Here is a 26,833-nt window from a genome sequence, read left to right on the forward strand (position 1 = left end):
CCCTTCAGAGACCAGAGAAGGTAGTTAGGGAAGAGGGAAGCAGTGTCATATTGTTGACAAGGGGCCTAAGATTCTTAGCAGTGCTCCTAAACCCTGATGATTAGCAATCTGGAGAGCCTTGCCCTGCTATTATCATACTTGCTGCAGTCTAGTGCAGCCACAGTGATGCAGTGATGAGAGATTCGAGGAGGAAGGGCAAGAGGCTGCCAAAGCAAACTCATCATGTCATCTACCACGCTGCACCATTCCTTATACCAGTTTAGCATAATACATTTTAAAATATTTGGGCATTTATATTTGGCAACACATAATAACAGTTCAGATTTCCCTCTGGTGGGAGCTTCCAACTTCAATGTAAGGTCTTCTATGAAGAATTCTTGAAAGGCCATTTCCATTTCCAAACATGCAGCTAGTGGTCGCACACCACTTGTCACACTGTCTCAGTAGGACTATTAACGGCTATATATACAACCAGGATAGTGTGTCATGTGGATCCAGTTTCTGCCCACCCAGAGTTAAAAGTATGTGTGAGGGTGTGTGTGTGTGTGTGTGTGTGTGTGTGTGTGCAGGTAATCATGTGAGTTTATGTGACTGTCTGGATGCCACTAACTCCCCAGTGGGCTGAGTGTTAGAGTAGTTATTGGGACATCTCTGATTTGAGCGGTCAGTTGTCTGACTGTGTGTGTTGGGGAGCAGGGGGTTGGAGGTGGGGTGGAGGAGCACTGACTGACTGTCCGGCTCCCCTGGAGACAGCAGGGAAAGTGATGCACTGAGGTCAGGGGTGGAGGAGCAGAGGAGAGGGCACAGAGGTATGAGAATAGGCCGGCGGGCACATAGTTGAAATTCAAGTTTAAAGTTTCCCAACCTCTGCAGTGAAATGCATTACGATGAGCTCTGGCCTAATTATAGAGTTTGGGGGAGGGGAATGTTTGGCAGAGACGTCAGGAGTCACGCTGTGAAGGGGTGAAAATGGGTGAATGTCAAGTTTGGGAGCAGACAGGCTGTCATGTCGGCAAACAAAAGGCAGACAACTATTTTATGTCAAATCCCTTTAATTATAAGCAAAATTGATGCCATGTACTGTACACAAAAATAGTGACTGGAGACAACACCACAAACAGTGACCATTCGTAAAATATAAACACACTCATTCAGTTTATGTACAAAGTTGAGCTTAAAAAGTAAGTCCATAAAATCATCTGATGTACAAAATGGTATTTTAATCGCTCCTCACAGTTGATTTCAACAGACATACATTCATCTGGTATAATGAAACAGCATTCACCCAGCAGTTGTAAATTAAATAAGTAATAAGTAGTATGTGCTAAAAAGCTTCATACGCTAAAATATTGAGGAAACTCATCAACTGTATTCATAGGGCCACATGTAGCAGATATGACATGTCATGTAATCAGGACCTCCTCCATACTGATCGTTAGCATTATCAGCTCAAATGGTAATGGACAAACACAGGCTGTTGCGTAACTTGGAGGACGTGTTGCTAATTTTACATGTGCGATACTTTATTTTCTTGGGAGAAATGGGATTTCATATTAAAAGTGCCTAAGCATTCAAAGAGTTTTTATTTGCTCTTTTTATGCTTAGCAGAAAGTCTAGCTTTATGTGTGGCTGTATGGCTACACTATGAGCAGGTCAACAAGCTTATCTAAGTGTCAGTACAGAGCAAAAAACTAAACAGTTAGCAGAAAACCTGTTGCTCTTTCTGTCTTTTTTTAAAAAATGTATTTTATTTTTTTAATAAAAAATGCTGGAACAAATTTTTGCAAAATCAAATTCTTGAGGCCTTACTAATGTTTTGCTGACATCTCTTCATACATCTGATTAAGACCTAGTATGACTTGTCAGAAAAATTAAATCTCAAGAGCAAGCAAAATCACAGCCCTCAGGAGGAGGAGATTTCCACTTGCTCTCGAACTAGACATCAGGAATACTGTGCGCATATAGTATGTTAGCATTCAAGTGCTAGGTGGCACTATTCTTGTGTGGCAAGCATTTCTGCCAGGGGCTGAATGGAAGGGACAGGATGATGAAGAGGAAACCTCCAAGAATAAGAATTGCTCCCGCTGAGCCCACACAAGCCACAGACCAGGACAGCTCATGGTGTAAAGGTATGGAGTGGTCACTGGACAGCAAGGCCAGCACGGACTGGTGGAAGATCACAACAGAGAGAAGGACCAGTACACCTGTACAGAGGTTAAAATACAGCCATATTATCACATCGCCTTGCCAAATATCAGCTAGCGAGAGATAAAGCCACACTTGAATTTAAATTGTAGCATTGCATCATGAAGTCCCACCTGACAGGATGAAACAGAAGGAGGCTGGCTTGAGAAAGAAAGCGACTCCTTTGCTGAGGGACATGGCAATACAGATGGAGCCCATCACCATCATGGTCAGACTCAAAAGGGCTAAGATAGCTGCACCTAGATTCAGATCTGGGAAGGAGAGAAGGAAGAGGTCAAGTGCAAGAATATATGATAATAAATGTTAAGCTGAAATGCGTAACTTTATGGAGCGAGAAATCTACAGGAAAGATGAAATTCTGTGTGGAAACTGGGTGTTACAGCGGTGCAGTGTCTGAAAGTCTGGTTCTGCTTGGCTTATAGTTGATCACAGCGGCAGCCAAGAGTGTCAAAGTGCACCCATGAGATTTTAAAATGACCTTATGGTTTGTTTTGTTATTTTGTTTATGCATTTGGCACCACTGTATTTTTGAAGAGTCTTTTATTGTTGGTGCCTGGTGGAATTTCAACCAAATTTCAGCCAATCCAAACTTTCAGATTTTTGTACCAAAAGGTAAAGTTGACCTTATACTAACTGTGATGCAAGGATCAAGTCTCATTTGCTGCTCATTTGCAGCATTCGCCGAAACCAGCGAGCGCTTGGACAGCAAGGTAAACACATTAATCAGTCCCATGGTTTATGATTTGCTTTGGAAAATGGGTGGCAGCAGAACCTGGTGGGCTGAAACATGCATAAACCACCAGCAAGTAATCTGAGCACCCCAGTGAACATCTTTATTGATGGGAGCTGCATTGTAACTGTTACTGTGTCTCTGTGTGTACAACAAAAATGTAATCTCTCACTCTTGTTAGTCGTCTTCTTGAATATAACTGCATTCTCCCCAGAGGTGAAGAATTTGAAGTAGGTGCAGTTGGATTCTGTGGGTAAAAGGAAAAAAAAAATCACACAATAAGACCAGACACGTGGACACACTCACATACATGCACACACACACATACACACACACAGAGGCTGCTGGTCTTCTGTTATGTTCCTCCTATGCATCCATGCACCCTGTCCTTCCAGGCATTATTCCTATTTATATCCAAGTCTCGAGCATTAGCTGGAATACCCAGAGACACACACACACACACACACACTGCCCAGCACTGCACATATGGTGCCGTCAGAGAGGGTGAGAGACAGTGAAAAACTGATGGTAGAGGGGGAGAAAGAAGAAGAGAGACACACAGGAAGAAAAAGGGGGCAGATGGAGGATAGAAATGGAGAGGCATGGCTGCAGAAGGAGAAGCCGCAAGAGGGAGAGGATAGGTGATTTGAAAGAATGATGAAGTGCGGATGAAGGAAATATGTATAGAGGCTCAGTGGATGATGTGGGGGGGGGGGGGGCATATGGGGGCATGTTGAGTGAAAGGGAGGAGAGAGGGGAGCCACAGATGGAGAAGGAGGTGAGGGGAGCAGGAGATGTCAAGGGGGGGAGGAGACACAGAGGGGTTGGTTAATACTGCATTAGACATACACTCTCTCTCAGTCCCTGTCTGTCCCTCATCTTCATTTCCCCCCTCTCTATATTTAGACAAAAACTGTGAAGCAGTCAGATTCCACTTGGCTTCACAAGTGCATAGTGATGACTTTCACCCACTGAATATTCTGTGGTCCAAGATGACCACATGCTTGTGCGCACACTCACACATTTCTTCCACACACAAATATGTTTGTGCCTGAGCACATTTGCAAACATGTATTATTGAAGCATGGCACACCATTTATCAGCCTACAGATTTGTTTTAGCACATTATGCTATCACAGTGAACTGGTTTTTGCTCTCGCTACCCCTGCTGAGGTTATAATTATTGAGCTGTCATGTTCCTCTCCAGCAGGCAGCGAAGATGGATGGCTGGTCTTGAGATGACGGGCACGGCATCAGCGGGCCGCACTTTGCTCGGGATGGGAGCCAGAGGCATGTAAACAGGGATGTGAAACAGAGAAGCAGAGATAGCAAAAACAGTTGTTTTTGTCCAAACATGACAAGCCCACGGCCATCTGCGACAGGCGGCGTGGGCCAACAGTGTTAGGACATGTGAGAAAAATTGTCAGAAGCAGACTGGCTTCTCTACACCAACAGACCATCTTGGAGGCAGGGATTTATATCTGATAGCTAGAAGCAGCTGGAGATGCTGGACATTTTGACAAGCGAGATGAATTAGTCCTTGACTACTGGATAGAAAAACAATGTTGTAACACATCATTCACAGTGATGAATGAGAGTAGTATTTTTGTATATATGTGATCAACGTGTATCTCTGCCCGGTGAGGAGATTTTGGTTTATTTTTTTGCTCGGCTGTGTCTTAGCAGATTCTCTGAGGTAGGCAGTGGTTCCAGGAGCAGATCCTTCTAAAGCCTGCCTTCTTCCAATATCTGCCTCTCTTCATCTCTAGACTGCTTTTCAGACAGGTCACAGTGCAGATAATCAACACACATGGGAGAACCTAACCAAGCTGAATAAAGATTTTTTTTTTTTTTAGAAAGGAGCTGTCACAAGTCTAAACATGGCCGTTCTTCAACACAGTAAACCCGTGGTCTGCCTCTAATCATCTATGTGGTATGACAGGAACTGATTAGATATCCTGTCAAGAGTAATGCTTGAAATTAATTCTTCAATGTCCAAACAATGTTGCAAATCCCAAATGTTTTATCACATAAAGCTACATGTGCCTGCATGCTGCTTTTGTTACAGTAGTACAAAAAACTGAAAATGGTCCTGCTCATGCTCTGTTTCCAAGCATCGTATTTCTTTAATGATTCTATTTGCACATTATCTGTAGGATGACCTAGATACATATGCATGCATTCAGCATCTCATACACAACTGTTCTCTCTTTGCAAGGCTATAGTGGATATACATATAAACACAGGGAAAAATGACTGAAGGTATATATATATAAAAAATCCTGAATATGCTCCTTAGAAATCTGAAAATTGTTAGTGGGATGACTAAAATGCAGAGCTGGAATAGCTTCCAAAGTCCCTTATGGGCTCACATGAAAGACCTACAGATGTAAGCATATTCCCAGAAGGCATACATCATATTAGTTATGCCTGCTCCCTCTCTTTCACATCAGTGGTGATGCCGAAGAAAAACTGCAGCGGTTAGATGTACATGTTTTTTTTCCTCAGTGATGTCAACAACTTACAACCTCTCAGAAAAGTCTTTTGACCCCTTTTTATGAGTTCGCCTTCATACTGAGGCACAAACTGAAGTGTGGAGGCAGCCTCAAGGTAGACTTGCGTGGCCGGGCAATTCAGTTTACAGAAAAGTGGACACGAGCAGACAGTCGGAGAAACAAAACAGACACGTGTCCTCTAGAAACGTCACCTGCTCACCTCCTAGACAGTACAGACAACAGACAGACAGATGAACACAAACTCACACAGACAGACACACAAACACACGCCAGGTCTCACCTCCAGGAAGCTCAGCGGGGCCACAGCTTGTCCTATCTGGGTCTATGTCAGCCACCCATAGGGTGCGGATGCAGCCCTTCCAAAGGCCATAATGAGCCATCTGGCAGGTTTGGTTGCCACTGAAATGCTTTGGTTGGGCCAGCTCCACCCAAAACTCTGTCCCCATGCCCAACACTGTCAGGGTTATGCCAATGATTGACACAAAGAAGGCGAGCTTGATCTTCCCCTCCTGGCTGTCACTCATCTTGTGGGTCCGCCTCTGTCCCCTTCCACCTTTCGCTCCACCCAAACCCCCAGCTTGTCCAGCCCCTGCCATTCCGATGCGACCGTCCTCATCCTGCTGTACAAAGAAGTTGGACCACATAGTGATCTCAGCTGGCCAGGCCTAACGAAGACCAGGATAAAGGATTTGGCACTTTGGGTAAAAGATTAGAGGAGAAAATAACAGATGAAAAAAATGGACGTAAGGTTTAGAAGAAAATGGAGAGAAGTTATGGTTGAAGCGTGTGGAAGTTTTAAAACATTATATTAAAGATGAAACACGGCAATCTGCTATCCTGTGACGGATGGGTGAATTGAGCAAAAGCAGTAAGAGTGAACAAAGAATCGAGTAAAAATAAGTGGGCTGAACAATGAAATTAGGGATATGAAAAGAGCTACAATGAAATAGAGGCTAGATGAAGTAAGGAAACGATAAAATTGGAAGGAGACGGAGGCAAGGACCCGTAGAGCCAGTGTCTGTTTTCCATCCACTTCTGTGAAATAGAGAGATGAAATAGAAAGATGAAAGAGGAGCAAGCATATGCTTCACAAGAGCAAAATCCTTTCATCACCAGCGTAATATTTAATTTCCAACAGCTTTATCAGCATCTACAGTTATCCCTCCCTAAAAGCCATATGACATGCTCTCAGCCAACAATAGATAAACCATATGGTGTTTCCCTGAAAGGCAGATTCTGCTTCAGATGAAGAAACAATTGTGCTGGATGAGCTGGTGGAGTCAGTTGGTGCAGGGTCAAGGTGAGAGATAACACCACAGTGCCAGACTGGACCACCTATCTTCTATTTTCCCAGAGGAGTTGACAACAGAGCTCTTCCCCGAGCAGGTACACTATCTCTGGCTAACACACAGATCCCTTTTGATCTGAGGGGATAATGGGTTGCCACAAATACCTCCCTTCCTGTATTAAGTGTACCAGTAAACACTTGGAATCTGCAGTCATGACTGCTTTTTTTTTTTTTTTTTGAGCATGCATGCATGTGTGTGTGTGTGTGTGTTTGTGTGTGGTTTCAGTGTGTGGTATGTCTACTGTAGGTGGACTCAGGCTTATAGAGTTGTTTCTGTTATTCCAAACTGTGAGTGTGGGGCCTTTGGAGCAGCATAAACAACGTGAGTGACCGGGTAGAACGGCTACGCAGCTCTGCACAGGGTGCATGAGAGGTGATAATTCATGCCTGAACCCTCTGACAGAGAGGGGGCTGCAGTAATTAACTCCGCTGTGCAGTCCAACAGGTCACGTAGTTTAGGCAGGAGTCCCAGCCAGTTAGGAAGGCAGAACCACCAGTTGGTGGATCACTTAATTCAGAGCTTTGAGTTTGACAGCTTCAGCGGTTTTATATAAGCAAGAGAGCCTATTAAGTGCATGTGCTTTGTATATATTTTGACATATAAAAAGCAGTATGCAGCATGTAAATTAAAATTCAGAATACATAAATATTGTATCACTAACTAAAATAATTTGCATAACAATCATAAACTCCATCCGTCCTTTGGTTCCAGCTCCTCCAGCGTGAGGTTTTCTGTTCCTTTGATATTGTTAAATGAAAAAAAAAAAATCTCTGGATTTTTTCTGATAAATGATTAAACAACTGTCCAATAGCTACAAAGTGGACTTTTTTGTGAGATTGTTTTTTGGCAACAAATTAAATGCAATTTTAGTTACATCTTTGTTGGAGAAATTCATTTGGACAACAGAGAACAGATAAAGATAACTCAGAACAAGCCCTGTGTGGGGATATAAGATACATAATTAAGAGCTAAAAAATCAAATGTATGCTTGTCTCTGATGACCTGAGGGCTTGGAATAACACCCATGCATTAGAATAGTCCTCTAACATTAACTGCAATAAAGAATATCAAGACTGCAGCTGCTGACAGCCATGTTAGTAGTCATAGTATTATAAACCTTGATCACATTACATCTATTAACTACAGGGTGATCAGAGGGGTCATTGCATGCCAGGCTCCTCTGCTGGAGGGATAACACAGACAAATGCTCACTTTGTATCACAACATTGTGTAAACATGCATGTTTTTGAGCTTGATGCACTGACTTGACTTCTTCTTCTTCTCTCTACTATTTCATCAAGCAAGCCAAATGCCGCCTGTGCGACACGTGGACATAAAGAAAGCAGCAGCTAGTTAAAACACTTGAATGAAAAGAAGAATAAGTCTGACCTGTTTGGTGTGTGTTGCTCAGTTCAGGAGCAAGAGACGCTTGAAACTTAACAGAGGGGGTGAGTGGGGATGGGAGAGTCAGAGAGAGAGAGAGAGAGAGAGAGAGAGAGGGAGGTACATAAGAGTTATGGAAAGTGAGTGTAATAAGGGAGGGGGCTGCATCCTGGTTGGTTGACAGTGTTGATGATTAAATGTGTGTGTGTGTGTGCATGTGTTTGCACTGCTGTTTGGCCCTGCAGACCGCACCTGCAATTCATACTCAAACTCAACAGCGCTCTGCTCATACTCCACACGTTTCAAATCTTAAATCAGCGAGCAACGCTGATGCAGGGTGGTCCACTCACATGACAAAACGCCTGATTAAAACATGTCTGTATCTGTGACACTGTGTGTGTGTATGTGTGTGTGCGTGTGTGTGTGTGTGTGTCTATTTTAGACAGCCACCTGTTAATGACATTAAGTACGGGTGAAGGAGGAGCCTGTGTTTATATGAGAGAGGCCAGCATTGCGTTTTACAGCAGCAGCATATATGATGACGAAAGTGAAAATCTGACACAGAGAGTGAAAGTGAAACGCATACGGAGAGGGCAAAAATAAGCTCAAGACAGAACTGAAAGATGGGAAGAGGAGATGAATGAGGGATAAAAGGGTAAAGGAATGCTAATGTTTGAGTAAATATGGTGTATTCCACATTTGCATGGCTTGAAGATGAAGCTGTTTAGAGAAGAAAATGAGAATGTGCAGCCCCATTTCATTCCCCACTGAACAAGGTGCAGGGAGACAGAGACTCAGTCTGGTCTTACGGAAAGCTTTTCTCGTGGCTCAGCCCTGCTTGGCTTCTCCACAGTTTAGGTTACATACGTATCACAGCAAGAAAGAGGCCAATCCCAGTAGCCAGCCACACTCAGGGAGGGCAGGGAGAGGGGGAAGGGGTGGGGAGGTGAGGTGAGGCGGGGGGGGGGGGAGCATGAGTCGGGAACACAGAGACAGAACAGGAGAGAATTAGAGAAAAAGGACAAAACAGGCTGCAGGCTGTGACAGGAAAATAAACACCTACAATGTCCAAAACAGTCAAGCCCTGTTCCTCTTCAGGAGGGATCTTTGTGACCCCACAGCGCAGTTTGCAGATGGACTTTATCACAGAAAAAGAAACACGTTGGAGACCTGACAGCCACGATAAATCAATTCAGCCGGAGGACAGTTATCTGTTTTACTGCGCATATGTGTGTCTGTTCTTTAAAATGACTTTGCTTCTAATTACGCAACCCGTCTCTGCTCCTCCATCATGTGAGATTGATATCAAGTGTCCACATTCAGTTTGAGGCCATCAATAATCTACAGTATGCTGATGTGAAAAATCTTGTCTCTGTATCACTCAAGTGTCCCTGTCAGCAGTACTGACTTATGCTTGAACACACTGAAGTGCTCACATGTATGCTCATGTATGCAGCCATGCGCACACTGACCACACTTGTGCACATGACAGCTGCATCCATTTCTTCACTTTGATGTGGGATAGTATTGTTGGCGGAGAATATCTGTCTGATTAAAGCATGAGTGATATCATATTTTTATACCTCATATTATTGTCAACAAATCACGTGAAAAGATCAAAATCAACAATTAAATGACCTGAGCAAAAAGTACGACCCTGATATGTCATACTGTTGTCCAAGATCTATTAGAAAATACGTCAATGAGCCACAGTGCAACGTGGGCATTGTAGTTTACCATGCATGATTAATAAAAGTTAGAGCAACAAACCCTCAGATGAAAATAATCCCAAGCAAATAGACTCTTTGGTGAAAATATATATTTATGACCTGTGTTTAAACCTTTTCAGTAGACAGGAAGGGGCTAACAGAGATGGACTGACACTCATCTTTGAACTCGGTGATATTTTCAGACACCAAAGAAGTACCAAGTAGGTACCAAGTAAGTACAGTAGGAAGTACCATAAACACTTCAGAAAAAAGGACTGTGGCATTTAGGTAATTATAGCACCATTAGAAGCAGTGCTGTGCAGCTCACAGGTCAATTAATGCCATTGCTCACTCTACTGTATCCATGATCCTGTGAGATACAATACCAGGACCCTAAAACTATGGCAGCTAAATAAAATTCAGTCATCATTCATGTAATTGTCCAGCCCTGTGCTTTTCTTTCTGTGGCATGTCAGAATGTCGAGGTGAGAGTTGCTTCTGTCTGCGTCAAAGTCGTTCGCCCACTGGATGTTTGCACTCTTTTAACTCCCATACTCTGACCTGTCATAACGTACAAAGGGTGCTGCATCCATCCCACTCCAGCGTTGCACTCTGCTGCTGCTGCAGTGTTCTATCTTTCTGAATGAGGATCAATGGGAAGGCACTGCCCAGAATGACAATGACCATCACTGGAGGTTTGCATTCACCACTAGAGGGAGATAGTGTATTTTACAATATTCACTGCAGCATCAAGCCTTGGCAGGGCTGCTAATAACATTTAATATCTCTCATGTTAGGCAGCCTGAATGTCCTGATCTACAAGAGGGTCAGTTCTGCATGTTTCCTCCAGTGGACATGGCTTCAGCAGGCCGCGAGAGCTGCTGTTTTATCTGTGCCCTCAGGGAACAACAGGGTACAGAGTGTTGCATCAGTGGCCCTGATGCTGGGTTTTGTGCAGTGGGGTGCAGCGATGCACATGGGCAGGATAAAGCTGACACAAGACATTATTCTGTGTCAGTCAGATTTGTTGCTTTTCTGAAACTGGCTAACAGAAACTCCCTGTTGAATAAGTCCCAGGTGGTTATAGCTGATAGCATCTATTTCTGCACAAGCATTGCTGCTCCAGCTCATAGAGCAGCAAGATGCTGTTCCTGAGCAGTTCACAATTATAAAAATTTGCTGGCTAAGGGGTGTAAACATGACTTTGAATTCCATTTATTTGGACAGGTTAAAAAATGGCATACAAATAACCGTACAAATGACTGTTCAGGGAATAAATAACCATCCCCACGGTTATTTAATATCTCAAGGTAAATCATTCAAAAAAACTGTTAAAATGTGTATGTGTAAGACACGAGAAAACAAAATAAAAAGCCATCCAGAGTCTCATTTAAATATGCTGTCTCTGACTTTAGTCAAATCAGAAAAGGAGCTCCATGTTAGGACTCTGCTTGTGAGACAATTGGATGATTGACGTAAGTGAAACTTTGAATTAGTTTCAAGAAAAAACCCTTGAAACATAACAAGTACATATGTGGATAACTGAAACATGTTTCAAAAAGTTGACTGGGTTGCAGTGCTAAAAACAAGCATTTTAGTTTGAAAAATGTACTCATGCCCATTATTGCAGTATGAGAAGTAATTTATAGATGTCATATTACATAAAAATCTGAGTACTTAGAGTGCTGTGAAACAGCTCCATCGTTTGGGCATTACCAGCAACTACAGGGCCTGATAAATTATGCCACTGCCTGAATCAAAGTGACTGGACATGGCTCCAGTCTACTCCATCTCCTTAATTAACTGTGAATGTCATCATTCACTGGCTGAATAAAACTGTGCTGCAGTGGGGTGGGTGCTTGTGGTTGTGCATAAGAGAGGAAGCAAAGAGAGGACAGACATCATGTAAATTCAGTTTTTAATCAACATTTGAAAACAAATTGGACAAATGAAAGACTGTTTTTGCTTTTTATAAACTAGGTGTGGTTTTAAGGTTTTAAATCATTTAAGAAATCACATTTTTGTTTCCAGAGTGAGAGGAGAGAGAGAGAAAAGAAATGACACAGTGACACTGAGAAAGCAAGTTTCAGAAAATAAGGAGTAACATCTCATAAGCATCATCACTGACACAATCTCTCTTTAGTTCTGTCTTAAGCAACTCAAAGCATCAAATGAAAGCAATCAAGCCCGTACAGCATGAACATGTGGTCCTCAGAGAATCAAGGGCAGATGAGGGAGATGAGAGAAAAGCACATTTTGTATAAGTACATACAGTTTCTGACATCCCAGAAATTACATCTTAGATTAAATGAAATTTCACCATCAGCTAAACCATAACTTTATGAAATCATGAGAGATGAACAATAAAATGTGAACCGATTGTTTTTACTGAAATTTAGTTCAGTACGATAGTGATTCTTCATCTGCACTTTAATTTATTCAACAAGCTATTGCAGTATTCTGTTAAGTTTTAATTCTATCGTGTGAACAAGCCATCAACTGTCAATGTATGTTGTTGTTTTTTTCCCCCTCAAAGAATAAGGCTGGAAGTCAACAGCAAGTTGTGTGGATTTGGTTTAACTCTGCAGTACAACATGAGTCGTGAATATTAGTCAGGTGTTTATTTGGTCTTGTAGAAGAGGTGAGAAGTTGCACAAGAAGAACACAACCGGATTCAACAAATCTTACATCTTACAAACAAGGATAAATGAAAACTGGTAACGCAGGGCTAAAGTACAAGAGCACGACATCCATAACCATACAGATACTGTCAATAGAGGGGTCAGCCAAATTTCTTTCCTTAGTGAATTGACGTGTAATAACATTAAGGCTTTTTGGTAAGGAAGAGATAAATCTGCCATTAAATACCAAGCTGTTCTGCCTATCTTCCTTTGTTTATTTCCTTTTGAATTAAACCAGATCTGAACTGGTGAGACAAAATCAATCTCTTAAATGCTGTACACAAAAAGACAGATGTGAGTAAAGTTGCAGAAAATTTAAAAAAAAAGAAGAAGAAGAAAGACAATGTTCTTTTCTGCAGTTCATGTTATTCTGTGGCCTGAATACAAAGTGAGATTACAGCTGAAATCAGTGAAGCTACACACAGTATTGGAACAACTACAGTTAACATCCAGATAGAGTCCAATTAGACAACAGATTCTCTGACACTCGTCCTGAGGGGGGCAGTAGTCTGATGAAAATGAAGGAACATGAAGAAATAACTGAGTCCAAACAGGGGAAAAAAATGAAAGAAATGAGAACTCTCCTCTTACCTTTCTAATGATGGGGGCAAAACTCAAGCTGATGGCATAGCTACTGTATATCTACGAGACAGTCGAACAAAAATGCCCTCACCTTCTTCTACATCTCCCCCACTTTTCACAAATAAACACTCCTGTTTTCTCGACCCCTCTCAATCAGAATAGTCCAGTTAGTTCCCTACTGCAACTCCTTTCTAATGTACTTAAAACAGGCTACCTCCATTTAAATACAAACCTTGAAGTGTGATACCCCCCTCCCACCCAAAATGACATCCCTGTCTCACAAAGTATAAAAATTGTTGACCCCACCCTCAACCTATTATTACACACATTACTCAAAAATCTTTGACTCCCCCACCCACCCAGCTACACCCTCATCACCCAAACCAAGCCCCCCCCTCCTGTGTTGTGGACTGAATATAAACCCTCCCCGTTCTTCCACTTCCAATTCTTATTATCTGTTTTTAACTGCTGGACATTTGACGTAGATCTCATATGGCAAACTGGATATCACCAAAGCCATTTGTCAAAAGGTTAATACTCCCAGATCTACCTGAAATGCCGCAAATCATTTGATTGGGGGGGCTGATTTGGAAATGGGCAGCACATGTTCCCTCCCTCCCTCCCACATCCCCTCTTCTCTTCATGCGTCCTCTACCAGAAGTCCCGGCGGTGATAAGCATCTGGATCGCAGTATTTGGTCACCACCACCCTGTTGGCAAACTTCCTTCCTGTCAGCCCCTGCATTGCCTTCTGGGAGTCAAAAACTGACATGAACTCCACGAAGATCTGCAGAAGAGTGGGGGAAAAACAAACAATAAAATGACCACATGTCACTTTTCATGACAGCTAACTAAAGACAAATCTATATTTTGATGTATTGGTGCCTACCTTGCCAGTCCCAGGCACCTCCAGACCGTCCACAGGTCGAGGTATCTCAATGCTCTTAACTTGGCCATACTTGCTGCACTCATCCCTGACGTCCTCCACAATCTCCTCATACTCTTCATCATCCAGCAGCTCCTCTGGGGCCACCATGTTCATCAGACAGAGCACTTCAGTGGGCAGGCCACCCATCTGAGTCACTGAGCTATTCAGACCTGGAACCTGCAGTGTCACTGGGGTCTGGTTTATACTTGTCTAGAAGGAGAGACAGAAAGGTTAGAACAGAGTTAATGGCATATTTTACATCATAACTTGCTCCATGTATTGTAACTAGCTGTAAGTCATGTGTAATGCTGTTTAGATCCTGGACAAAATACAGCTCCTAATTATCAATTTATAATGATGAAGCACTCAGGGAAGTGTAAGGAGTACTTTCAGTAGCAGGGCAAATAACAGTTAAAAGTGCCTCATTATGTATTGAATCACTTTTTTATGCTGCTCTCTGTGATACCATAATGCACACCATTTATAATGAATGGTGAGTGTTTAAGATAAGTATACTACTGCTTCTATAAAACAAGTGGTTTCAAGCTTTAAAGCTTCAAGCATTAAAATTCAGCAATTTTTCAATGCAGCATTTTTCAAGCTCCTCATGCCGTGAAACCACAAAAATTATGACAGCGGACGGAATATTTTCTTGGAGTACTAAGTTTACTGAACAGAAAATGTTTTATATGTGTGCTTGTTAGCTCTGTGCCTGAGACTGTAGCAGATAAATTGCTGCAGTAGATTATCATTTTAGGAACTCTAAAAGAGCATCCAGCCTCCCACAACCCTGCTGTCATCTGTCCAGCGTTTGGACACTTACCAGAGTGGCGTTCTTGGATCCCACACTGGCTCTTTGCACCAGGAGCTTCTTGTCTCCCAGCTGCATGCCGTTCAGCCCAGCAATAGCCTGTAACAATATTAGAGTTGATGATTATACTTTCAAAACTCCATACTATTGTAGAAGTCTGTTTAAAAAGGTCTGATCATCAAAAAGAGCAAGAAATATCATAAATGACACGTAAACATCTTCTTTTTGTTGCATTGATTACCTGGTCATTAAGGTTGACATCAACATATTCACAAAAGGCATATCCTTTAGATAAGCCTGTGGCACTGTCCTTCACCAGGTTGAAGGCCTTCAGGGGGCCAAATGACGTCAGCAGCTCCTTCACCTGAGACACATAAGAGAGTGAGTAACTGACAGAGCAGAGATTTAAAAAAAAAAAAAGAAAAAAAAAAAAAAAAGTAATAATTCTATTGACTCCAGATGTTCCCCTCATGTTAAAGTTTGGTGTTGCAACTGATGACAAGGTTACATCACCACAAGCATAAAAGTGTAAAATCATCCTTGTCTTGTGTCATTTCTCTTAAATATTTTAACTGTCATTTTGCATATTTTACAGTGTGGTATTAGTATGATGGCCACTAGTACTAATTGTTATGGTTAGGTTAATACTGCAGTCCACTTAGGAGGCAAAGCTCTTTCATACTGAAATACCTGGTCATCGTTCAGGTAATTGGGCAGGCCGCCAATGAAGAGCTTGTGAGCCGAGTCAGGCACCACTGTGGACACCACACCTACAGGATATGCAAAGGTAACAGGAACATACAAACAATAAAAAACAGGGATCAAGTTCTCCTAATGAATGAATTACTGATGAATTATGAATTTTGCCAGAAGTACTTAGAGTTGAAAACCATTAATTGTCTGTGTACCAGGCACATAGACACTGGGGTTCTCGCTCATGCCAGGCAACGGCTGGTAATCATGGGGACGACGAATCTTGAGACTCTGGCCTTGAAAGATGATACCATCAAAGGCCATGGCCTGTGTTGTTTCATCCACTGAACGGAACTTCACAGAAACAACAATACAGTTGATTAAAGTGCTCTTATCATTTTAGCATGTTAACAAAACTGCTCTTTGAACATGGCTTAATCGACAGACACCCAGGGAAAACAAATGACATGTGTACGAGAGTATTAACTCACTTCAAGGAAGGCAAAATTCTTATCCTGGTTGATCTGTACTGCAAGGACAGGGTTGCCAGGGGCCTGAGTAAGACCACCCAAACGCATCTGGGCATTGAAGAAGTCCATCATAGACTCCTACACGGAAGAGAAGGAGGGAATTAAAAAACAGTTTGAAATTATCAAAACCACAAAGATGAAAAGTCACATTGAGTAAGCCAACAGGTTTATAAACTTGGACTCAAAAGCTAAATGCTACCCTGTTCCTCACCTCTGTGATACCAAATGGGATGTTGCCCACATACAGCCGGCGGGCCTGCCGGGTCATCTGGCTGCCCACTACAGGTACAGGGGTGGGAGTAACAGCAAGGCCATCTGGAGTCATGGTCGGCAGGAGAGCTGTAGCTGGGATCTGACCAGCAGCTGGAGAACAAAGACAGACAGGAAACATTCAATAACCTAATTATATTAAACTAGCTGTAGCTTGATGAGTATATTACTGAAGTGTTGTAGTAAGCAATGTTGCACTAACTACTGTGGTAAAACACTACAGGTAACAACAAAACAAACTTCCAACTGTGAAATTAGGAAATCTATCAAAATAAGATAATCGAATAAAATACACAATCAAATACAACAAAAAGAAGTTACCTTGCATGGCTTTGTACTGCATGGGAGTGATGTGTTCAAAACCAGGAGGAGGGACATCCCAGTACTTCTTCACCTTCTTCTTCTTCTCACGGTGTGGAGAACGGCTGTTGGAGGAAGAGAAGACAGGTGAAATAAAAGAAATCAACATGTAACAGATATCTGTCATTAGCACAACAGTAAACTACTAATTCCATTGATGGGTCATATCTTCAAAAAATAAACTACAAGACCCTTTTGGGGTGATTGCATCAGCATTTTCTAAACTTGTTAATTATGATGGTAAAGGGAATAGGAGGAATAGAAAGCCCCATCCAGGCAGACATTAACACAATAAGTAAACAGTACGGAAAAGGCAGGTCATTAAATTGCAGTTGTTGCAATAATAGCACAAACCAGCTTTGTGTTAGTTTGCTGTATTACCTTCCAGCATTGTCCTGGGGGTAGCTGGATGGTGAGCTGAAATGACATTGGAAGGGTTTCACATTTTCTCTCAAATCAACCATAACATTCACCAACATTTCCACTTCACAAAATTAAAACCTGATTTCCTAGGACCACCACCAAATACAAAAAGCTATCAGGAACCTTGGGAATCTAACAACACAAAATCCTTTCAAGTTCAGATGACAAACCAGCGCATTTAGTGAGCCTCACAACTGGCATCTAATACCATTTGTGAACAACTAACAATACAATGAAAGCAGAAAGGATATCCATGAAAACACACTGCAAGGGGGGGGGGTCGAATTTGAAACATTCTGACCAAGTGTGCACACTGAGTGACCACCAGTAACTTGTTTTAAATTAACACCGGGATAGAAGAAGCAGCTTTCAGGCGAGAGGTCACATCCACAGCCAACAAGAAGAGAGATGACAAACTTTAGAAAATTCCATGTTAGATATAATGTATTTAAGTACAAATACAAATGTAATTCATAGATTTTGCTATCCATACCAGATTTGCTTAAAATCATATTTTTCAAAAGATGTCATCCTCAACACTTCTAATCATGCCCAAAAAGATGTGCAGGTGTTATGTGTCCAGACACAGCCATGTTTCCCCGACAACAGACAGGCTTGTCACCTTTGCAGGTGGTTATCAACTGTATTGGTAGTGTTCTGGGAAAAACCTGCACCAGTATGAAAATTTTCCCACAGGCTAAAAGCAATTCCATCACAGAGACAGAGCAGCTTAGGCTCAACACGTGACAATCTCACAAATGCTGCATCTGTCAAAGGCATCTTATGAGACAACAGAGTGAATATGATAGGAGTTCTATTAATACCAGCTTGGGTGTTTTTTTTTTTTTATGACTGATCTGGAAAAAAAATAGCCTTGATATTTTTTGTTAATTTATCATGCTTAATGATCATAAGTTTGAGGCAAAATTACTACAATGTCATTTGCACCCATGAGAGAGACCTTGGGGACACAGAACATAAATATAACATCATCCAAAACAGGCTAAATGAAAGTCAGTTTGTCCATGAATAATGTTCTGATTCATAACAATTCACATGGTAAGGTGTGCTCAGTTTTGAGTGGTTTAATTCACTGAGCCCAACTAGCTAAGTCTAAAGTCAGTCAAAAGAAAACACTGTGAGCCAAGACTGCACTTTATAGGTGCAACTTCCTGCAGACATTTGTCAAGATTTGTGAATTTGCGATGTTTCCCACAATGACATCTGCAAACACCAAAGACCAAATCAATCAAATCAATCAAAATTTTGAATGAACAATGGGAGTGAGCTTGGAAAGATATGCTTCAGGGTTTCTTTTATTCATCAATGCAAATGGATCAATATCATTTTCTGAGTGCATTTACTTGAGTTTGGAATGTGTAAGCACCTACAATACTGTAGGTGAATGGTTAGATGCCAAGACCTAGTTAAGGGTGCAGAGAAAACACAATGATGTAGCACAAATGCGTGCAAACTACTAGACTGAAACACCTCATTTTTAATGACTGCTAAATGCATGTAGTGAGAAGCCAAAATGGAATGATAGATGACGATGTCACATAATTGCTTTCACGGTTTACTGGTCCAGGTTCAGCTGTATACGGATACTAACCTGCGTCTGTGTCTGCGCTCCTTACTGTCCCCACGGCGGTCCCTGCTACGTCTGTCCCTGTCTCTGCTCCTCCTTTTTCTCTCTCTGCTACGGCTGCGGGAGGAGGACCGGCGGTGGTGGCGGTTCTCTTTGTCTCTTTCAGCTGCAGGAAAAAAGAGCTTATTAACGTATAGAACAGCATATAAATAGAACAGCATATAAATGTATGAATGGGAATACATAGCAACTCGAAGAAAGTAATAATTGTCTAGGGAAATACATGGATGACTCACATTGCCAAGATTCTGGTAAAATATCTGACCACCAATAGAAAGACAGGCAATGAGCAGCAACACTGACAATTTTACAATAAGCCCACTGTTTGTTTGTTTTTTTACAGTAGTGGAATGTTCAATAGTTACCAATCAATGTAGTGTACCGATTCTGTATAAAACTTTAAAAAACAGACAAAAAGCTGTACGAAGCTTCAACTTTTGGTTCCAAGAGTCATAATGTGTAATTTGAACAGCACACACACTACCGTCGTCTACTATCTAGGTGCACTATATTGAATGTAAATTTAACCTAGGTTAAGAAGAGCTTAATGTGAGATAAAGGTAGTGGCTATGGTTAGCGTTGTTACCGGCTGGGCGCCATTAGGCTGGGGGCAATAATAGATAAATAACACTGGAAATGTTCACTGGACGAAGCAGTTGCACAGAATGAATGCTAGCTGCCCCACTCTTTCAGTCAGCTGGAAAAGACAGCAGGAGTCCCAGCGCAAGTTTCCAACTACCGATAATCGGCTACCACAGAACCATAATATTACGTGACACAATCAATTCGACGGAGTTATCGTAATAGCAACAGTAACTCATAATCACATAACATCTCAAATGGCACAAAAACTGTGGGCTAATACTGTAGCTTACAATGATCCAGTAAATAGACATATCCAAAGGTTGGCTAAAACGATGGTGGTAATTCCAGTCAAAAGCACCACTAACATTTTAACTAGCCGATGCGAGACTGGTTCATTTACCTTGTTTGTTTTCAGAGAGCTGCCTTTCGAATTCGTCGAAGTCCGACATCTCTGTGGGTTGAAGGCTACTACGCTTTCAGCGACTGCGTTGTTCAGTAAGCCGTGGCTAGCTTAAGCTAGCAAAAAAAAGTGATCACCACTGTTTTTAAAACAAGTGCTTCGTCGATGTAGCTTAATTAATTTTGCTTCAACTGACTGTCTATGTAACAAGAGAATTACAAAAAATTGTTAACCAGCGCACACAATGGCGGTGTGGTATTCATTTACAACGTAACAGACAAAATCATTGAGGAAGAAAACGTGTTCGCATGGGTTAGCCTGCTAATATTAGCTAACTAGCTTGTAGCAAAGTCCAGAAGAATGGGCCTCCTTCTCCAGACAGTAGTGTGGAAGCTCGTTAGCTAGCTAGCTAGCCAGTACGGAACCTAATGAATGAGAGTTCTTTCAAAGTCTAGTGCAATCCTAGGCGGTCACTGGCCGGTAAGGCGCAGTTGTTTGACTTGATAAGTCAAACGTATACGCTTTCAGATATTCTAAGACAAACGAAAACAATAAAGATTTCGGTATGCCCGCTTTTTTGCTCCGTCTCCCAGGTACCCCGTGACACCGGAAGTTGATAAATGACAAGTTTCCGGTGTGTGAAACGTTTCACTAATGCTCCAGGGTCACTGAAGAAAAGGCTTTATATTTTCGTATTCCTTAATCTGTTCTCAAAGTATCATCATCGTCTGCCAAGGATGTATTGTCTAAAGGTCATATCAAACTTTTATGCAAGTCAAGACAAGGGAATTTCAGGCTTCAACAAATCGTTCATATATTAAACATATATATATATATATATATATATATATATATATATATATATATATATCTTATCCTTTAAGATGTTCATTTTTTTCCTCAAAGAATCAGAGTTCTCACTAAATGGATTTAACCAGAGAAACTGAAAAGTACGAAATAAAGTGCGGAAAGCAAAGCCACATTTTCATTTAACTCAAAGTCCATTTACTGCACAATGTAGTTGCAACTTTTCTTATTCTTAAAAAGGAAAAAAATATCCTTTTTGAACATAAATTTATGGATGCCCACTTCCCCACAGACAGGCTAGGATATCAAATCACTTTACCATCATAAACATATTTTCAGTGAGTGGTAATGTTGGATTTTACATATCAATCAACATTTTTGAAAGAAAATCAAACACCTTAATGAGGTTTCACTCTTACTATACATTTTGTGAATTATAGACACTGTGTCAGTGAGATACACTTTTCATTCAACATACATAAATATGACAAAAAGATTATTGTTTTTAAAACACAGCACCCTGGTATAATTTGCAACTGTTAAATAGTTGCACTGCACCTTAGACTGCTTGCTTTTTAGCCACACAAGCAACAAGACTGTGAAAATAGATTAAATTCCATTGTTTGGAGTACCTGTGTCTGTTTACGTTAGGGTAAATTGTTGAGATATGAAATTTAAGCCGAGAGTCACAGTATTCCACTGAAAAGTACCAGTAATCTGTTTCAATATAAGAGATCTTATGATTTCACTGTACCGGTATAAACACCACACATTGTAATACAATATAATCAACACGTCTGTTGTTACTTACTGCTTTGAAAATTACAAATCTCGACAAGACCTCTATAAACTACATATCATCAAAGACCAATTTTTTAACATGCATTTGTAGTGGAGCATTGGGGAGCAATAACAGATCCTCTGTGTGCACAAGCTAGCTGCTTCTCCTGTTGCTGTAACCCACACTGAAAAATTCTTTGTGTGATGTCCACATTTTTTCATACAGAACCAAAAGTTAAACAGTGTTACAAATAGCTAGTATAGTAAATGCTCTGTGCCCTATTTTACAAAAGGTATTATTGTCACCAAAGCCTTACAAGAGCCTCAATACCCAAAGCATAATAAGTGACATTTACTATATACTAGTGCAGATAATTTACAACCTTTAGGAACAACAGTGTAATGTAGGTGTAAAGAAGAAGTGTATTACTGTCAAAAATGCATTTGCGATGCATACTGCTGGACTAGCCACTGCCAAGGTCAGTTCTCCCGTCCTTCAAATTGGGAAAAATGGAAAGAAAAGTGACTGCAAAATATCTCTAATTCAGTGAGTGTTCAGGGGGCCAAAGTGACCAAAAACTAGTGCATGTCTCACATGGGGAAAACACAAATATTGCAGTTAAGGCAAGTAAAAATGTTTGAGGATATAATGACAAAAATGTAAAAAAAAAAAAATAATACGAAGACACACCCAACAACATACACATAAAGAAAAGATTTTTTCTTAAAAGTATGGAATAATTCTACAAAATCTATGGATTGCAGCATAATTTTAACATACAAAGACATTGTCATCAAGAACTACCATATTTTTAGGATTGTGTCATCAAAATTGCACATGAATTGAAGTGATACAAAAAAAATCCTTTGTTTTGAAATCATTTAGACTGTCAGGAACCGAAATGATCTAGACAATCAATTACTGAACTACTGGCCTCACGCTGGTCCAGATGTTCAGGAAAGAACGAGTCTTTGTGTCTCTGCAAATGTCTGGGCTTAGATATGAATGAGCTAATTTGGCTACACCCATTTAAGGACTGAAGAAAATCAATCTCCTCTTTTATCCTAATTGTAAAGACATATTCTTGTTCACAAATTATCAATCACAGAGACTTTAAGCAATGGGAACCATGATTTTTTTCCCTTTCTAGCTGCAGCAGGACTCCAACATCCTCAATATTACTGGGATGATGGTGAGGATTTGTCAAAGAAACTGACATTCCTGTACAACATATCGGTAGTGTTTGTCCGAGGATCTCAGCTGCAGTTTACATGGCCATATCCAGGATGTTGAGAGAAAAAAATAATCCCTTATGCCTCTGGACTTCTCTAGAGGTACGCTGTTCCACTGCAGCACAACCCAACCGCCTCTTCTCTTCTCACTTCACCACCAACTCCACTGCTGGCCACAGACACTTCACAGTCCTCTGTCTTTCTCCCCTCAGTGTCTGAACCGATAGGAGATGGGCAAGAGCAGGTTATTCTTCTTCAGGGCCTGCACCCTGCTGAGTGTCTCCTCATCCAGGGCAGTGTAGCAACGCCTGGCATAGTCCAGCAGCTTCTCCTTGGATGGGTCAAACTCGCCTACCTCTGCCACCTTCTCTGGGGCCACTAGTAGCAGCTCAGCAATGGGTGTGGTGGAAGCTACCGTGTTGCGGTCCACACCATGGATTTGGAAGGCTTTGGACATATTTTTCAGACGCTGGTATGTAAGCAGGATCTTCTTGTAGCGAAACAGTACTCCAGCAGCATCTTTCACTGAAAAACAAGGATGTACAACAGTAATAGGTATAGCAGTCTTATGACAGTCTATAGTTATGTAATGGAACTGAAATGTTTGTTTTGCAGGATCGTTCTCCCTCCCCTACCTCTCTGCCGCTCTCTAGGGGCTCGGAAGACCCGCCTTCTCTTTAATTGGTGTCTGTTGCTGTTAATGGTATCTGACATTACATCTTCCCCTGATATCATTTCCTCCTCCTCGAGGTAGCTGTCCTGCTCCAAGTACTCATCAGATTCTCCCAAGAGTGAAAGTGAATCTGGTGAGAGCATAAACAATTTCCTGAGAAAAACCTACTAGATAATAGCCACAGGCAACATTTTCTTCCATTTCTTTTCCCTCCTACACATGAGATCAAATAAAGAATCTATGAAAACTTTTGTGCCCTTTGTTTTTACCTGGACCCACATTGCTATGTGTACTCATTTCATTCATGGATGACCTTGTAGCGCTGTTGCTGCTGCTGCCACTGGCTGTGGTACTTGAACTACTATGGTTATGGCCTTGCAAGAGGTTCTGGGACGGTGTAGTGTTGAACAAAGCATTAATAGAGGCAAGCTGATTGGTTAGTGGACTGGAGACATGGTTTTTGGAAGGCACCATGGTTGGAGGACCAGGGCGTCGTTGGATAAACGGACGTGAGGTGAAATGCTGTGAGTCCGTCTTGTGTTGTTCTGTGAAGAGAAGAAAGCCTTAATATCAGAGAAATTGCAGTCAACGATGAAATACATATATATAAATACAATAATGCACAAAAAGGCTACACTTAAGCACAACTATATCTAAGCTGAATTTTGTTTTTATTTTAGCAGGTGAATTTAGAAAACTTTGTTTTTACCAGCAGGACGATCGTCCTCTCTTCTTGCCCTCCAGTTGAACCGTCGCGACTCATAACCTAAGGAGAGACAAATAACAACAGGTAAAAAATAGTCTTCAATCCTTAATGTTAATTTCCGACTCTAATCAACTTATACTCAGATACTCCGTAGACAGGTTGTCATCTCACACCCCTGTCCTCACCATTACTGTACTGGCTCTGATTCTGCTCCTGTCCATGGCTCTTTGTGGAAAAGATGAAACGGTCCAACTGACAACGGAGGAAGTCCCTCTCCTCTTCCAAGTCCTCAATTCTTTTCTGCAGCCAAGAGTTTTTCTCCAAAGAGATCTGTAGCTGGGTCCGCAGGTTGGTGATCACCATGTATGAGTTGTTAACAGGAGATGGGCCAGCTGATGGGGTTGACTCTGAGGAAGATAGACGGGACAGTTTGAAAAATCATAATATTAGACGTCAAGAAATTTTGTGTCAATGAAATGACTGTACAGATAAAACTGTGGTTTAAAATATTGATTACAGTATTCACCATCAAAATTTTGATCACTCTGGTTGAAAAATCCTTGCTGCTCAAAGTTGTTCTCTTCATAGGGGATGGAAATTTCGTAAGCATCTTCATTTTTTGGAGCTGAGCAGGAGAAAATATGCACAGTATTAATTATAATGCCTTACTATAACGCATAAAAACCTTAATCTGCCTTTGAAACCTTACTCTGCAGGTGGAGTGAGCCTGCGTGGCTCTTGGATGTGGAAGCAGCATCAGTCCTGTTTCCGTCCTCCATCTCACACATCAGGCAACGTGAAGAATGTTGGATTAGTTGAACATTTGATAAACAACCCGTTGTTTTATATTACACTTATGCACAGCAGAAATTACTAACACAATTACAGCGCTTACACTCACAGTTCTTAACAGAAAATGCAAGCTCAGACAGCCAGAAAACCAAATGTAACTTTATAATATTCCTATCTGGTCAATGCACGTGTAAACTGAAACAGTAAAACTTGATGTGTTATTCAAGTAAGTTTGTAGTGGCCTGTTGACGTGTTCACAATGTGGAAGCGAGTTAACATTTGTTAGCTCGTCTGCAATGCATTAGCCTGGCATTAATGTTAGCAAGAATTTAGCAACGACTATAAAATTACAACTCCATCGTTCCTGTACACTTAGTGTTTATTTCCGTCATTCAGATGTTACTAGATTCTCCATTCTACCAATATATTGTGCAGAAATTGGTACATACCACTTTACGATTGTAATAACTTAATCGTGCACATGTAATAAGATGTTATTACTCCGTCATATCTCCATTCACGAGTTCGTCTGCTAGCTAACAAGCTAACAATAACAATTATCGCTCTTTTATTTTTTCAATACGCCCTGTCGTCATTTCCGGTTGTAACGAAATTAACGTTCTGTCCTTAACATTCCTAATTTAAAAAGACATTCAAACAAAAAAAGATGTTGCAAGGGCTTTGTTTGTAGTTGATTCCAGTCTAGGAAAGTATTTCAAACATTTCAAAAGAAACCATATTTAAAATTGAAAAATAATATATATCTTGAGTACAGTAAAGTTAGATTTTCAGAAGCTATTCGGTTCATCGATGTATTGGTCTTGAAGAACTAAACGTTTAAAATGTGCACCCACTTATTCTACCTTCAGCTTTGTAAACACTTTATTGTTAGCGTTACAGGAAAACTGCAGGACAGGTAGAACAGGTGACAGGGTGTAGGTGTCAGGTTTCATTGTTGACTGGTGGCTTTCTAGAGTGGATCCCGAAAGACTCAAAACGCACGATTTCCATTGTAAGTACGTTTAAATGTTAAATATTAAGCAGATTTTGTTTTCCTTAGAAGTATTCGTAGTAATATAGCCTTTGCTGAGGCGTTACCGGCTGCATAAAGAGTGTACTGAAACTGTTAAAACTTACTATACTTGAAAGGTGTGGCTCTTGTTGTGAGTGTAAATGCGGGACCAGTGTCTAACGCAAGAAAACAAAAGTCAAGACTGTAAATTGTGAATGTAAAAAATTCACAGAAATCCTTTATGTGCGTTTTAGATATGAAAGAAAAAAATCTCTGACCTGTACAGGTGATAACTTAGTAAATGTCATGAATTGGTTTGTAAGATCTGTCTTCCTGTTTATTGTGGAGTCAGAAGATATCTGATATGTAGAACTCTTCTGCTCTGTTTTTCAGTGTAACCATGGCGCCTAAATATGATGGCTTGTCCCACTGTAAGCTGGCGCTGATATTTGCTGTGCTGATGGACCTTTTGGGTGTGATATCTCTACTGCTGGGGGTCTTTGCTCCTCTTGAGATCCATGGCCAAGACTTTGGTGATCTGCTGGTGTACTCAGGAGCCCTGCTGGTGCTTCTGTCCCTGGCTGGCTGGGTTATGTGGTACAGCGGCAATATTGAGGGTCTAACCACCAAAAAGGAGTTGGGGGGAACTGTGGGTGGAGCTGTGGACCGTCTTGCCCGCTCACTTAGCCGCAGGATACGGATCCCAAGGACTCGCAGCAGCCCAACATAGAAGATGGATCCCAAAGCTACCAATGACTAAGTGGTTGACTCTGACTGCATGAAGGGCTCTATTTAACCAGGTGGCAGGCCACAAAAGCCTGAAGCAAAGGAGCATCATTTCTGGCTGTTATTCTTTCACAAACACCTATAACGCACTATGTGAAAATTGAAAAGATTAATCTGCTATTATGTTGTCAATTTCCAATGAAGTTTTTCATTGATTTATTGACATAACTATTACAGAAACACCATTTAGAATAAAAGTTACTATGTTAACTACTGAAGACATTTTTATTGACAATAATCAT

The 26,833-nt window shown here is 41.2% G+C and overlaps 3 protein-coding genes and 1 long non-coding RNA gene across 9 annotated transcripts; 1 reads left to right on the forward strand and 3 right to left on the reverse strand.

Annotated features, from left to right (window-relative positions):
• Window positions 1–1,034: 1,034 nt before the first annotated feature.
• On the reverse strand, window positions 1,035–8,263 carry cacng6b (calcium channel, voltage-dependent, gamma subunit 6b). The gene is made up of 5 exons (XM_046400819.1): window positions 8,190–8,263; window positions 5,732–6,486; window positions 3,108–3,182; window positions 2,319–2,456; window positions 1,035–2,204 (listed from the first exon to the last, which is right to left on the reverse strand). Exons 2-5 carry the CDS (start codon window positions 6,093–6,095, stop codon window positions 1,984–1,986), a joined length of 798 nt encoding a protein of 265 aa, XP_046256775.1. The 5' UTR covers window positions 6,096–6,486; window positions 8,190–8,263; the 3' UTR covers window positions 1,035–1,983.
• A 4,235-nt stretch (window positions 8,264–12,498) lies between these two features.
• Window positions 12,499–20,448, reverse strand: u2af2a (U2 small nuclear RNA auxiliary factor 2a). Of its 4 annotated transcripts, none has more exons than XM_046399877.1 (12): window positions 19,803–20,447; window positions 18,782–18,923; window positions 17,128–17,163; window positions 16,708–16,811; window positions 16,328–16,479; window positions 16,078–16,194; window positions 15,784–15,940; window positions 15,584–15,663; window positions 15,135–15,257; window positions 14,906–14,992; window positions 14,044–14,292; window positions 12,499–13,941 (listed from the first exon to the last, which is right to left on the reverse strand). In XM_046399877.1, exons 1-12 carry the CDS (start codon window positions 19,849–19,851, stop codon window positions 13,807–13,809), a joined length of 1,431 nt encoding a protein of 476 aa, XP_046255833.1. In that variant the 5' UTR covers window positions 19,852–20,447; the 3' UTR covers window positions 12,499–13,806. The 4 variants fall into 4 exon arrangements, with proteins under 4 accessions (XP_046255833.1, XP_046255834.1, XP_046255835.1 ...); XM_046399878.1 differs by having other exon boundaries at window positions 15,802–15,940; window positions 19,803–20,446; XM_046399879.1 differs by lacking the exon at window positions 17,128–17,163 and having other exon boundaries at window positions 19,803–20,448.
• A 334-nt stretch (window positions 20,449–20,782) lies between these two features.
• On the reverse strand, window positions 20,783–25,380 carry LOC124065068 (coiled-coil domain-containing protein 106-like). 3 transcript variants are annotated; one of them, XM_046400124.1, is made up of 8 exons: window positions 25,243–25,380; window positions 24,711–24,780; window positions 24,528–24,626; window positions 24,187–24,408; window positions 24,005–24,061; window positions 23,565–23,840; window positions 23,258–23,425; window positions 20,783–23,147 (listed from the first exon to the last, which is right to left on the reverse strand). In XM_046400124.1, the coding sequence occupies exons 2-8, from the start codon at window positions 24,778–24,780 to the stop codon at window positions 22,831–22,833; spliced, it is 1,209 nt and encodes a 402-aa protein (XP_046256080.1). In that variant the 5' UTR covers window positions 25,243–25,380; the 3' UTR covers window positions 20,783–22,830. The 3 variants fall into 3 exon arrangements, with proteins under 3 accessions (XP_046256080.1, XP_046256081.1, XP_046256082.1); XM_046400125.1 differs by having other exon boundaries at window positions 24,903–25,313; XM_046400126.1 differs by having other exon boundaries at window positions 25,145–25,309.
• A 69-nt stretch (window positions 25,381–25,449) lies between these two features.
• On the forward strand, window positions 25,450–26,809 carry LOC124065073. Its single transcript, XR_006844363.1, has 2 exons — window positions 25,450–25,805; window positions 26,199–26,809. It is a non-coding gene; the product is annotated as an uncharacterized LOC124065073 (long non-coding RNA).
• The last annotated feature ends 24 nt before the right edge of the window (window positions 26,810–26,833 follow it).

Source organism: Scatophagus argus, chromosome 9, assembly GCF_020382885.2.
Source record: "Scatophagus argus isolate fScaArg1 chromosome 9, fScaArg1.pri, whole genome shotgun sequence".
NCBI lineage: Eukaryota > Metazoa > Chordata > Actinopteri > Scatophagidae > Scatophagus > Scatophagus argus.